Raw genomic sequence first — 15,070 nt, 5'->3', positions numbered from 1 at the left:
CGACTGGCATGGAGGTCCCCAGGACAGATTTGAGAAGCCTTGCCTTAGTGCATTACAGGTGACTTACAAATTCTGGATTACATTTTCAAAAGCTTAGGAACCTTTTTATATGAGTAAAAATTAATTCATTAGCCTAAGTTTGCAAGTTCCTGGTATGTGAATATTTATCCATGTGAAAGTATGTGCATATTTCCATGATGTGTATTATTTTGGTTACATAGAAAAGATGCATTCAAGAGAGACATTTCAGAGACATATTTGAAAACTATATACACTGATTTAATGTTTAAAAAAGCTAAAGCACATCCTTTTCAGTTCTAGTTTTCACTGTGTAAGGATATATGTGTACTTCTAGTTGTATTAACCACTCACATTTTTTAGAAGAATGTATGCATGTACCTTGTCTTTGAAAATCAACTTATTTTGTACAGCTTTAAAATTCCAAGCAACTTTTGGCTATTAGGCACCCTACTGAAAATTCACCATTACATTTCCATATCCTAAATATATGTTCATTGATTACACATGGACCAAATGAACCATACACAATACAGTATATAAGATCAATTACTCTGGGGAAAAAAATCATTAATGTGAAAAAAATAGCACTGTGTTTCTTTGAAATTCATTACATTGTCTCTTCTTACAATGACGTATACAGCAACCGCCTAGGTTATTCCATCAGCACAATGAACTGTTTCCTGAAATAGACATGATGCAAAATAAATGTGTTGGTTTAGTATGTGTGCTAAAAATGTAATAGTAGTCTCATGGTTGCCCTTTAAATTGGAAAGCAATAACAGGATGCCATGCTTGTGGAATGATACATTTGAAAGGGATCATCTGTTAATTCAGGTTCTGGAAATGCTTTTACTTTTGCTTTGTTGCTGACCCACTCTTGCAAACATTACCAGATGCCTCCATCTGTGAACAATTATTGCAGATATTATTCTGACAGGAAAAGCATCCCTATTGTTCTAGACAGGGTTTTTAAAAAGTCTGCACAAACCAGTTTACATTTACTTTTCAGCTAGGTAATCTTTTCCCAATGTTTTATGTATCCAAACAGATCTTTTCAACTGATGCATTTAATTAGGCCACGTTTCATGACGTGCCATTATTTTAGCTCTGCCTCTATCTATATATTTTTGGGTACTTGCCAGGTTCTTATGGTCTGGATAGGCCACTGTTGGAAACAGGATGCTGGCTTGATGGACCCTTGGTCTGACCCAGTATGGCATTTTCTTATGTTCTTATGCATGCAAAAAAGCAGGATGCCATTCATTGCTGGACAGTTTCAGCACTACTTAAATTGAAACATCTCAGTACCATTTTGTGCTTGATGTTAAGTGTTTGCACTGGCAATAACTCCATTATAAATTATGCCCATATACAGTACATCAATGCACTGAGCAATCCATTTGTACAAATGTAAGAATTCCAGAACTTCTACTGCTCCTCTTGAAGGCCTCTGTTTTTCTGCAGTACTGTGTTTAATTCCTCAATAACATTTGATGGCAACTTATTGCAGGCTCCCAAGTTAGCTTGCTTTGATTTGTCTTCCAGCTTTTTCAGTGACTTTGGCTCCATGTTATTTTTTTGCTGTACATCACTGGCATGGGAGTCCACGTCAGTCACATCGGTTAGGCAACTCAAACTCCGATGTTTCTTCAAACGATTTTGCTTTACCTCTTCTTTGCGTTCTAGGCAACTAGCCAGCAGAGAAATTCTTTGTTTTAAAGAGTGTTCTTCTTGTGTGGATTGTTCACTTAATTTCAATTTTCCAGACTCCAGTTTGACATTCTGAATTAAAAAAAAAAAATAGCTATCAATATGTTTTCAAGAAAAACAGAACATCTCATCAAAATTATCCCTGATAACTACCAAATCAGATTCCAAGCAAAATCAAGCTGTGAAAAAGTTGAACCCTGCTCAGTCATGGGGCTTTTCCAACTGAGAATATGTGGTTACAGCTAATAAAACAAACAAACAAAAAATGCAAATTATTGTATGCATTTTAGCTTCCATCAATTCATACTATATAAGAGGAACAGAAGAGTATATTCTTTTGAATGTAAATCCTTTTGAAAATTACCTCCAAAGAATACAAGCTATATTAATTTAGATTATTTCAGTTAAAAGTAGCAGAGCTTGATTCAGTCAAAACAGGCTATTAACGAAGAGCTCAAATTACCTGATTTGAGGCCAGAATGTGGTGAATAGCTATTCAGGAAGGTTATGAAATAAATATAAATCACTATTCAAAGCTGAATAAAATGCTGTGTGGGAGGCCAAATAGCAGTGAATTGGACAATAAAGAGCATGTAAGGAATCATTCAGGGCAAGAATGGCTTTGAGCCATAGATCATATGGCCTATCTAGTCTGTCCATCCATTATTAGCTGCCTCATCAAATTAAGAATGATTGAGATTATCTCTTTTCAGGTATGCATAGTTATGCAAATGATACTGACCCTACTTATAAGAAAGAAAGGATATTTCACTGAGCATGCACAGACCATAACATCAGTGAAAACAGAGAGGGTAATATTCAGTAAGCTGGCAAGCAGACAAGCAATCTGGCTACAGCAAGCTGGATAACTTGTCCTGGACATTCAGTGGTGATTTTTAACCTAGTCACACAAAGTCTCCAACCCAGGATCTTTTTTAACTGCAGAAAATGTGTTTGTCATGAATTGCCACAGTTCAAGGCTCTGAAGACAGAAGAAAGGTATACTGCCACATACTTAATGCACTGCGAGCATTTTGAAAGCTCACACTTCCTAGCTGCTGATTTTGTGAGATCAGCAGCCAGGAAGTACTGGTGCCCAGCCTACAAATTTAAAAAATGCTCATAGAGCAGGATTGAGGAGGCTGGCAGTGCTCATTCTGCAAGACACTGAAGAAGGCTACTATTCCAACCCACCCACTCACCACATGCTGTGGTGTAAAACGCCAAAGGAGGCTGCCACAGCCACCTGCCTACCACTACCTGGAAGGAGGTGGATAAAGGAAGGGGAAGAGGGACAATACTGTGTACAATTCTGGTCACCACATCTCAAAAAAGATATAATTGTGATGGAGCAGGTACAGAGAAGGGCAACCAAAATGATAAAGGGGATGGAACAGCTCCCCTATGAGGAAAGGCTGAAGAGGTTAGGACATTTCAGCTTGGAGAAGAGACGGCTGAGGGGGGATATGATAGAGATGTTTAAAATCATGAGAGGTCTAGAATGGGTAGATGTGAATCAGTTATTTACACTTTCAGATAATAGAAAGACTAGGGGGCACTCCATGAAGTTAGCAAGTAGCACATTTAAGACTAATCGGAGAAAGTTCTTTTTCACTCAATGCACAATTAAACTCTGGAATTTGTTGCCAGAGGATGTGGTTAGTGCAGTTAGTGTAGCTGTGTTTAAAAAAGGATTGGATAAGTCCATTACCTGCTATTAATTAAGTTGACTTAGAAAATAGCCACTGCAATTACTAGCAACAGTAGCATGGGATAGACTTAGTTTTTGGGTACTTGCCAGGTACTTATGGCCTGGATTGGCCACTGTTGGAAACAGGATTCTGGGTTTGATGGACCCTTGGTCTGACCCAGTACAGGCATGTTTTTATGTTCTTAAAAACAAGGTCTGGGTAGAGAAGGAGAAACAAGGGCATGGTGGGGGGAGTTAGTGGAGAGAGGGTAAGCACAGTTGCCTACACCCACACATACTCTCTGACATGGTGCCTTTGGATTTCGAAAATCACCCCCTTGGGAGCCTATGGATTACAGAATCTGAGACAGCATAGTTTAACCAAATTAGATCTTGTCTGAAGAATCTAATCAATTCATTTGACTTGGTGATGAGAGAGTTATAACAGGAGAGAATGCTAGATGTAATCAAATTATATTTTAACAAGGCCTTTGACATGGTTCCACATAGGTGACATAAACAAATTGAGCACCCTAAGTATGGGTCCTAAAGTGGTTTAGAAACTGTAGAATGGGAGGGCAGCAAAGGTAATAGTAAAAAGATTTCACATTGGGGAAAGGGGGTTAACAGTGGTATGCAGCAGGGATTGGTCCTTGGTCCAGTTCCAATAGGTAATATGATGGAAATGATTGCAGTTGATACCACAATCTTCAATAGGGTAGACACCCTGGAAGGTCATGGAAAACATGAGGAAGGAGCTAATGGAGCTTCAGGAATGGTCTAGAGTCTGACTGCTAAGATTTAATGCTAAAATATGCAGGGTCAGATATATATGGATTACAAAACCCAAGTGAGCAATACAGTATGTGGTGAAGTTCTATGCACAAAGCAAGAGAAGAATGTGGGGTTGATTGTATCTGATGACCTTAAGGTGGCAAAATAGGAAGGGGGGTATAGGCCCAAAAAATTTCTTTCAATTTGTTTTTTTTCATTTCATTTCAGGGTTTGGTTTTATTTCCATATTTTTTCATTTTGCTTAATTTCCTTAAATGGAAAAAAAAACAAAAAAAAAAGCGTTTAAAGCCTCCAAGCTCCAAAAATAAATAAACAAAAAGTACAAGTTGAACTAGGCCTCCAAGGCCCTTCCACCACTCAGCAAAGTCTAGGGACCCTGCCTGGGGCCCCTGTGACTCCCCTCCTGCTGGCAAAACTAGATATGCAACCATGCATTGCCTACCTAGTTGGGCCGAGTCATGCCCAGATAGAGCCTCCTCAGTCTCCTCTGAGCCCCCATGAAGAACTGGCTAATGTCAGGGCCAGGAACAATGCCAGTCCCCACATCCTCTTTCATTGATGGTGTATTGCCAAAAAAAAAAAAAAAAAGGCAAGGAATGATGACCATAGCATCTGACTCTAGGGAGTATGTTTCAGGTGGGGGTGTCAGTCCCACCTGAAACATACATTGAGGTAATATCACTTTAGTGTTATCTCCCAGATGGCTAGCACCATATTTTAAAGGACGCTATAAAAGTAGGAGCTATGAGTATTGTTCCTTCCCCTTTCTTGTTGATCGTTCCTGAATGGAAATTCTTCAGGGGGTGGGTTGGAGGTGCACAGGAATGCCCCAATAGGTACAATTCAGCCCTGCCAGGTAGGCCTGAGCCTTGAGTGCTTGAGGGGCAGAAAGGAAGTGGAAGGCCTTGGGGAGGCCATTTTAATTTTACATAAAAATTCCTGAAAACATTCAGGTATTTTTGCAAGAAGCCCTTTTTTGGTTCAAACCAAAAATAGCCTCATTTGTCACATTTTACACATTCACTTCAAATGAATACACATTCCTAATGTTGTGGGAGTCTCAGTTTAGTGGACCCTTGGGCCGACCTGCTGGAGACTGGGAATAGATGGTCAATATCTCTAATGAATAGCAGGCCGGGAGGCAGATGTTCCCCCCGGGAGGAGCCCGTAGGGGCCCGGCCGCTGGGACTTAGGCGGGTCGTGGATCAGGACAGGTAACTGGAACCAGACTAGGACAGTAGCAATACTGTAACTGGGTTCAGGTACTGAAACCAGGCAGGAACTGTAGCAAGACTCGGGTACTGGAACCAGGCAGGAACTGTAGCTGGACTCAGGTACTGGAACCAGGCAGGAACTGTAGCAGGTAAACTAGAGGTGTGCATCCATTTTCCACGTATTTGTAATCCGCAACTTATTTTGTCCTATCTGTTAAATACGTGGGGAGGTGAAACGCATCGCGACTCCCCACGTATTAAACAGATTTCTGTTTTATTCGGCCTCCTAAATAAAAATTTAAACCCCCCACCCTCCTGACCCCCCCAAGACTTACCAAAACTCCCTGGTGGTCCAGCGGCGTCCAGCGGCGTCCCTGGTGGTCCAAAAGCCATCCCTGCATTCTCACACCCACATTTGCCGGTTTCATTATGAGACCGATAGCCTGTGTCACAGGGGCTACCGGTGCCATTGGTCAGTCCCTGTCACATGGTCACTGGCGCCATCTTGTGCTCCTACCATGTGACAGGGGCTGACCAATGGCACCGGTAGCCCCTGTGACATAGTATGGGCAAAGGCTATCGGCAACCAAAAATAAAGTGTACTAGTTTGAAAATTAATATAACACCCAAAACGCCAAACAAATTTTGTAAGACCCTCTATTCACGGGCAGACATATCATGTGTACAACTCGTTTCTCATAGGGGTCACTATTACTTTAATCATTTATATACTCAATTTTTGTTTTGTTTGTTTTTCAAAGTTTTTCAAAGTTCCTCAAAAAGATTTTTTAGGCAATTGCCAATCAAGATAAAAAACGGGTACTTATCCGCACTGAAAAGGTCCCAGATAACCCGACATGGCCATGTTTCGGACCGCTGTCCCGCTTCAGGGGAAAAGGAAGGAAACCGATTCAGGTGCTTGTAGAAAACAACTTCTTCTTGCAGCGTCTTTACTCCGTGTCGGTCATATTCTTCAAAGCAGGCTGCACCTTGCACGTGCCGAGCCCTAGCGGAGCCCCGATGGCTTTCCCTGTTCCCTCTGAGGCTGCTCCGAAATCAGAGCGGACTCAGAGAAAACTTTCCTTCCACCCCCCCCAACCTTCCCCTCCCTTCCCCTATCTAATCCGCCCCCCAGCCCTACCTAACTCCCCCTAACCTTTATTGCAGAAGTTGCATGTGCCGGCCAAATGCCGGCGTGCGATCCCCTGGCCCAGCAGCAGTGGAGAGGCCTCTGGTCACGCCCATGTCCCGCCCCCACCCATTTTTTAAGCCCCGGGGCTTATACGCATCCCGGGGCTTGCTCGCGTCGCCGGGCCTATGCAAAATAGACTTGGCGCACGTAACCCCCCCTACACGCGTAAATACACCTGGATTTACATGCGTAGGCTTTGAAAATCTGCCCCTAAGTGTGGGAAATATCTATAGTACCTGAATGTAATCTGTTTTAATGTACTCTTTAAAGTGCCAAAAAGCAGAATATAATAATCTAAATAAATAAATACAAATAAATCTTTTCATGGTGATGAAAGGCCCCAGTTGTTGCCATAATCTTAGGTCATCTCTCAAGTTTCAACCTAGACCTTACTATCTGCATTTCAGATAATAAAGAAATAATATTATTTGACTTTTAACTGTACTGCTTTTGATTTTGACCAAGGAATCTGTTTTTAGGTGTCTTTTCATGTGCAGCACCACTCAATGCTACAGTAACTGAGGAAGTCTTTGCAGCTTAGTTCCCTCACACTCAGCCTCTTTCCCACCCTCTCTGTTCCTTGCTTATCTTGTTTCTTTCCTTGTAGTCTTGGGGCTGTGCACATTAGGGCTTACCTCTACCAAAGAACCATTGGTAGGCTCCATCAGGACTGTAGACCCACTCCCTTAATCTGACACCATTGGTTCTCACTTACTTCTGCTACATCACCTGCTGGGACCTTTATCATCACCGGGAAGAGCTGCTACTGCGGCTCATGGCTGCGGCTCGCCAAAGAGGGTCACCTCTTTAGGAGCTATTTGGGACTAGAAATGAGAGAACTGATTGATATTGTATGGGTAAGGGTAGATATGGTTCATATGGAGGTTGTGGGAAAAAAGGAAGAGGGACTGTCTCAATGGATTAGAAGTGGCTAATTAATGTGAACTTTGGGGGTAGGTTAGGTTTAGGTAACTTGGATAAATTAGACATGGGGAGAGAAATTTATGTGCTACACTTAATATTTGTTCAGCTTGTAAAAATTGGCTTTAGGTTCATGATATTATTTTAGAGGGTAATACTGATATTCTTTTTGTTACAGAGGCCTGGTTATCTAAGAGTATGGGGGTTATAAAAACCCAAATTTGTCCAAATGATTATGATGTTGTCACCAGTGATAGGAAAGGAAAACGTGGAGGAGGTATAGTGGTGATTTATAGAAATTTTATCCCATTGAAATGTATTTTTACTGACCATATACCAGGTTCTGAAAGTATTGTTGTAAAGTTAGAATATCAAGAACCTATTGTATTTTCCTTATGGTATTGTCCTCCAGATATTTCGACAGTGCATGGGGAAGAGGTTATGGAACATTTGTTGGGTTTGGCCTCTAAATATCTGTATTTAGTGGTGTTGGGAGACTTTATTTAAATAAAGATCTCTTCTTTGGTTTTAAGATTACAGAATTCTTAGATGTTCTGAGAGCAGGAGGTTAACATCAAATTGCAGTAGGAGCTACTCATGTTAAAGGACATTTATTAGATTTGATTCTTGGTTCTGATGAAGCTTTGTCTAAAGGAGAATTGATGTTTAATGGAGTAGTGAGATACTGTGGACAGATCACTTCATGCTTAATTTTAGCCTTAAAGTTTTAGGAATTTAAAAACAGATGAAAAGGATGAAGTTCAAGTTTCTCATAAATGGGGGAAAATTGACTCTGTAAAATTTTATGTATCTGTAGATGAGGGTGTGGATGCTTGGTGGTGAAAATTGATGAAGAGGACATTCAGTGTTTAAGTAAGGCGTGGTTAGATATTTTACAACAGGCTATGAAAACAGATGGAGTGGAAGTTATGAAAGGGAAAATGAATGGTAGAGCTGTAAGTTCTCTATAGTTTTCTGCTGAGTTAACTGAGCTTAAAAGAAATTGTCATTGCTTAGAGAGTGGATGGCAAAGTAATTTTAATTTAGAAGATAAAAGATTTGGCAGAAAGGAAATTCAATATATTTTAAAGAGATTGTTTTAACAAAAAACAAAAAAAAGAGATACTACATGAACAAGGTGAAATTGTTGGATTATAAACCCATCGTTCTTTATAGTGTAGTGAAATCATTAGTGGGTAATCAAAGGAAAAGTAAAGTGATTTTTGATGAGATTCCAGATTGCCATCCTTCGCTAAGTTTTTTTTAGAGAGAAAGTAGATCTAATAATGGGAGTTAACATAGATAATGTAGAAGAGGGGAAAGAGATGGTTTATAGTGAGAGGATAGATGTTAATTTGGATAGATTTGAGTCACTTTCTCTCTTAGAGGTGAAAAAATTGTTAATTCAGTCTAATTCTACTAACCTTTGCCTTGATGCTTGTCCATCTTGACTGCTTAAAGGTTGTTTGGTTAAAGTATTGATTTGTCTGAAGAAACTAGTTAATAAATCTTTGGATTTAGGTTCCATATCTACCTTTTGTAAATCTGTGGTAGTATAACCACGGATGAAAAATGAAAACTTGGATCCCAGATTAAGTAGTAGCTATAGACCTATTAGGGTAGATTTTCAAAGGGTTAAGCGTGTAAGATACGCACGTAACCGCTGAAAACCTCCCCCTGCCTCCTGCTGCACGTGCCGAGCCTATCTTGCAAAGGCTCGGCGGCGCGCGCAAGCCCCGGGACACGCATAAGTCCCAGGGCTTGAAAAAATGGGTGTTCTGGGGCAGGGCCATGGGTGGGGTACCGGTCCGGGGGCGTTCTGGAGGCGGGACCAAAGACTCCGGAACAGCCACTGGGCTGGGGGATGGAGAGCCAGCGCATGCAAATTCTTCTATAAAGGTCAGGGGGGGTAGTTAGGGCTAGGGGGTGGGTTAGATAGGGGAAGGGAGGGGAAGGTGTGGGGGCAGAAGGAAAGTTCTCTCCGAGGCTGCTCATATTTCGGAGCAGTCTCGGAGGGAATGGAGGAAGGCTTCTCTGCTCGGTGCAAGCAAGTTGCACAATTGTGCACCCCCTTGCGCGCGCCGACCCTGGATTTTATAACATGTGCACGGCTGCACGCGCATGTTATAAAATTGGGCGTAGATTTGTTTGCACCGGGTTGCATGAACAAATCTACGCCCGCACGCATGTTATAAAATCTGGCCCATTTTGAATCTTCCTTTCATAGCTAAAGTGTTAGAAAAAGTTGTCACCCAGCAAGTTTCAGAATATGTGGAATCGACCTAACTTTTGGACCCAGCTCAGTCAGGTTTCAGATGTAGTTGTAGTATAGAAACTATTAGTTTCATTAATGGATGATGCTCTGCCATTGGTGGACAAAGGCATTGGAGCTTTGTTGGTTATTTTGGACCTTTCTTCTGCCTTTGATTTGGTAAATCACCAACTATTACTGAGATATTTTGAAGCATTAAGTAATAGCAGTACAGTTTTGAAATGGTTACAGAGTTTTTTGTTTGGGAGAAAACAATTGGTAAATTTTCAAGATAATTACTCGGACACTGTTTAGGTGGGTTGTGGGATGCCACAGGGATTGTCTAATCTCTTCGACTCTGTTCAAATATTTTTATGAGGAGAGTTAGTGGCATTATTCTGGAGACAGTTTTTTTTACCATATATATATATATATATATATATGTAGACGATGTCCAGATTATAGTTCCTTTGTGAATAAATAAGGAGGAACATAATAGGCAGTTGGGAATTTAGATGTGCTGAAGAATTGGCTGAATAGGAGTAAGTTGGTTTTGAATGCTAAGAAAGCAGAGTTATAGTAAATTAGATTGTTCTTTGAAGTTGATAGGGGAGGAGATCTTTCCTAAGGAGGAGGTTAGATCCCTAGGGGTCCAACTAGATTCAACTTTGAGTTTAGAGAAGCATGTTTCACTTTTGGTGAAAAATAGTTATCTGATCATTAAATTGCTTAGAAAAATTAGACCGTTTTTGGACCCTGTGGTATTAAAATCAGTAGTCCATGCTTTGATTCTGTCATCTATTGATTACTGTAATGCTCTGTTTTTGGGAATGCCTGTTAAAACTTTTTGGAAATTACAGATAATACAGAACATGGCAGCTCATATTGTGACAGGAAGCACTAAGAGAATTCCATCTGAGCCATTATTATATCTACATTTAAACATGTGTCCTTGGCTTTAAAATCATTAAAAAGAGTAGGTTCGCAGCAATTGAAAAAATCAAAAGCCTAGCAGAGGTTTGACATCAATGAAAGGGCATCTTCTGAGAGTTCAGAAGGTTAAAATGTTTTGACATTCTCGCCTGAAGGCAAGATCTTTTTCAGGAACGAACCCTCAACTCTGGAATAGTTTGCTATCTAGTTTGAGAGAAAAAGTGGATGTATTAAAATTCAGAAAAACTTAAAAAACTTGCTTAATGAAAGAAGTCATTCAGCAAGGCTGATTAAGCTGTTGTGGTTTCTTTTTACCATCTAGTTTGAGAGAAGAAGAGGATGTATTTAAAAAAAAAAAACCTCAGAGAAGATATAAAAACTTGCTTGATAAAAGTAGTTATTTAGCAAGGTTCATTGAGCTGTTGTGAGTTTCTTTTTATTTGTAAGAAATTATATATTTTAATTGTTTTAATTTATATTATAAATCGCTTAGGAAGAGATAATCTGTTAGGAGATAAATTAATTTTTTTAAATAAATAAACAAATAAATATATAAGATTGTTTCTGGGGCAAAGATTTAATTTCTTTCTAAATCGCATTTGGCAAAATTGTATTCCTTGTAATTTTACTCAAGTAAAGTTGCCTTTTCCACTTTTAATCCCACCTATAACCTATGCTCCTGAAATTGTGCAGCCATGGGGGAACCACATAATTACCCCTGTTGCTGCATTGTGTCTGGCTAACTCCAAAAGTTAGCCAGGCACAATGCTTTGGATTTCGACCTCACTGATGTTTGGTGCTTTTCATTAAAAAAAAGTATTACTATTAAATTCAATCAGACAGCATTTACTGAAAAGGCTTTAATAATTAATTGTACAATCTGCACTTTGGATTGATCTGATATGGAATTAACTATAACAGATTAAACATCTAATTACATCCTTTTAATTATAGATCAAACTTCAGTTGCCAGTAGAAGCAGGACAAAAAGAAAACCCAAAAAACACCAATGCCTGAAATGTAGTTTACTCGCACTATTCTGATACATTACAACTTTATTTATAAGACTGTACTTTCCGGTGGCTTTATTTCTTAAACCACTTTTCTGTTATGGTTAAGGAAAATAACATGACATTTGAATCTTGGATCTAAAAATCTATGATGGATGTATTATGTCCTTTAAGTACTGATTCTCTCTCCTCAGACAAATTTGTTTTGCTTTGAGGAATGGTCTGGGGATATTTACTTGGAACCTGGAAATTGAGCTGAGACCAGAAAGCTCAGTTCACTCAGCATCCTTCCATAATCTAGCTGTACTGCTCAAAGACCAACATATTTCGAAGTAACATATTCTGGTGATAAAAATGTACACCATGTTACATATGAAAGAATAGAATAGTATATGAGCTATGTGATTCAATTTAGTAGAGAAAGCATAGTATATATCATCATAAAATAAAATGCCAAGAATAGGGAATGTTTTTTTCTATAGCATGATAGTGATTTATGATCACTGGCAAGCAAAAAGCAAGCAGAGTGCCACTAAAAATCTAAAGAAAAGAAAGCAGACATTTAATTCAGCCATATTGCTATATGTACAACCAACATGAGAAAATTAAATTGAGAGGTAAAATGACATTGTTTTATATTAGAATCTTGCTATTTAATTTTAATGAATGATCCTGGATGTATTTTCCTATATTTTGTTGAAATATTTTAATAACATAGCAGATGATGGCAGGACATAGTAAATGTTGGTCCATCCAGCCTGCCCAATTATTCCTGTCCAGACAGGGAGGATAACTTTCAAAAAACTTCATGTGATCCCATATATGCATGTATAGGGCCACATGGAAATATATCACAGGAGCTAATGCACTTTGTCTAAGAAGGGGGGAGGGTAAGCTACTACAAGTCATGTGTTCTGCCTCTGGAGCAAGAAAGGGAGCAGAGGCTGGTGAGCACAATTTCAAATAAGGCTGACCAACTGTTTCCATATTTGTAATTTGTGGTCTTTCTGTACTTGGTGAAGGTTAATTCTATGTGTGTGACTGAGGTAAGTATTTTACTAGCATGTGGGCATTTGTATCAATATTATTTGTTGTGTTTTCTCAATAGGACATGCATTGGTGGTAAATTACTGTTTTTTCATAAGGAAGGCTAATGCGCCTGGTAGGAGAGTGTGTTTATGTTGCTGTTATTGAGATGTCACCAGAAATATCTTTTTTTGTATGGTAAATTGAATGGGGAATGTCCTAGTTCTGCTCTGCACCCATTGATGGGGTCGAGGGGGTTCCCTTGAAATGCAGAGTGTTTGTTTACATTTAGCCTGGTGATGGTCACATGCTCAGTGTGTCACACATGTGAGAACCATCTGTCAGGTGTGTCACAACCGAAAAAAGGTTGAGAACCACTGCCCTAGATCATAGTATTTTCTGCTCCAACCTTCAAAATATTGACATTCTCAGAAAAGTTCTCCAGTGGTTCAAGTCTTTTTTATGCCATAGATCACTGCAATTCAATATTGGCCCCCATCATTCAAACTGGTTCTACACTAAATCAGAAGTACCTCAATGCTCAGCCCTATCTGCCATCTTATTTAATATATACTTATTACCGCTCTGTCATCTCTTATCTGGTCTTAACATAAATTTTAAAATATATGCCAACGATATTCAATTTATCCTGCCATACAATATATCCTGAAGCCATACTTTATCTTTAGCCACTCTTTACCTAAAAACATTAAACACTTGATTATCACACAACCGTCTCACACAATGCTTTAAAAATGAAAATAATCTATTTATCAACTATTCCAGACTCAATCTGTGCAACCCCATCGGAACTTAAATTCAAAAATTGTTCCATTCCTATATCCATTCTAGACTCTAAATTAACCATGCAAACAATATTTCATCTATTACCAAAACCTCTTTCTACAAAATATGTTTATTATACAAATTAATACCGCTTCTTTTCCTGCATAATTTCTTTTCCCATTTAGATTACTATAACTCATGTTATACTAATGAGTATACCTTATGTCCCCCTCCAGTTAAATCAAAATTGTGCAGCTTGACTAATAACCAATATACACACAGTAAGGAACATATTACTCCAATTCTAAAATAACTACATTGGATCCCAATCCATCAGTGCATTTAGTACAACATTTTGACCATTATTCACAACTTACTGCATACTGCATTATCTATTTGTTATGCTCATCTTTGCACATCTATCAACCCCCACATCACCTACCCTCAATCGATCAAAATTACCTTCAAGTGCCAAATATCAAAACTGAAGGCTAGATTTGACACAGAAACATGCTTTTTCTGTAGCAGGTCCCTCTATGTGGAAATCGCTACCCAACTTCATTCGACAACTTACTACGAAAAATGACTTTAAAAAAGCTATCAAAACCTGTGTATACTCAATAGCCTTTCCTGATCCTCAGACATAAACCACACCAATTTCCAAAGTAGAGTAACTATTCTTCTCCTCTATCTATTTCAAATTATGTTTTATCATTATGTTTTAATTGTTTTACACACTGTGTATATTTTATTTGTAAACCGCTTAGATCTGCTACAGCTTGCATAGGCAGTATAGGAAAAAACTTCCAAATAAATTAATAGATAAATAAATAAATAAATAAATAGATACATATTAGCCAGAGAAATTGTGAGCAGGCAGTGGGAGGATCAGGCTAGCACTACATGTCCAGTTAACGTAACTGGATAAGTAGCGATATTCACTCTTAGCTGATTAAGTTAACCGGATAAGTTATAACTGCCATAAAGCCAAGTGTAACTTAATTGGCTAAGTATTGAATTGTACTTGGAAATTCAGTGGCATAGCCATGCCACTGAATATGCCCTGTAACTTAGCTGGATAAGTGAAAGACAACCAAGATGGTGCAGATTTGTATAGGAAGCCAGCCCCATGAGATTATGATTTAGCTCCCCTTAAACCAATGAAACCCTCCCAAAGGAAACCAAAACCTTGGCTTTCACCTGAGTTGATTTTGCTTTGATGCTCATCGAGGCAATGCGAATGTCTTTGACGTAAATTGCCTCATCTGAATCTGAAATCAAATACAGGTTGCTCTTAACCCAATATCAATCCAAAACTTTGGAAGCTAAAAATAATTTGTATTTAAATAAAATCAGACAAATTGGCTGTGATCCCAAGGCACTATTTCAATTTGCTAAGAATCTTACTTCTAATACTAATTCATCTGATTGTTTGGTTTACAACTCTCTTTTGGCAGATTCCTTTTTGAGATTTTCTAATTAAAAATTGAAAAGATCTGCCTTGATTTTACTAATGTGCTG

General features: G+C 38.9%; 1 protein-coding gene across 4 annotated transcripts in view; it reads right to left on the bottom strand.

Moving 5' to 3' along the window:
- Positions 1 to 257: 257 nt before the first annotated feature.
- ARAP2 (ArfGAP with RhoGAP domain, ankyrin repeat and PH domain 2) overlaps positions 258 to 15,070 on the bottom strand; it is a 619,943-nt gene continuing 605,130 nt past the window's right edge. For 3 of the 4 annotated variants that reach the window (XM_029589653.1, XM_029589667.1, XM_029589662.1), the window contains exon 32: positions 258 to 1,803. In XM_029589653.1, coding sequence (XP_029445513.1) covers positions 1,450 to 1,803 — 354 coding nt within the window. In that variant the 3' untranslated portion in view covers positions 258 to 1,449. Of the gene's footprint in view, positions 1,804 to 14,733; positions 14,821 to 15,070 lie in introns of those variants that run through there. The other variant, XM_029589686.1, reaches the window with a different exon arrangement.

This window comes from Rhinatrema bivittatum, chromosome 1 (genome assembly GCF_901001135.1).
Source record: "Rhinatrema bivittatum chromosome 1, aRhiBiv1.1, whole genome shotgun sequence".
Lineage (NCBI taxonomy): Eukaryota > Metazoa > Chordata > Amphibia > Gymnophiona > Rhinatrematidae > Rhinatrema > Rhinatrema bivittatum.
Note: the sequence above shows the minus strand (reverse complement) of the source record. Positions and strands in the feature narration are given on the sequence as shown.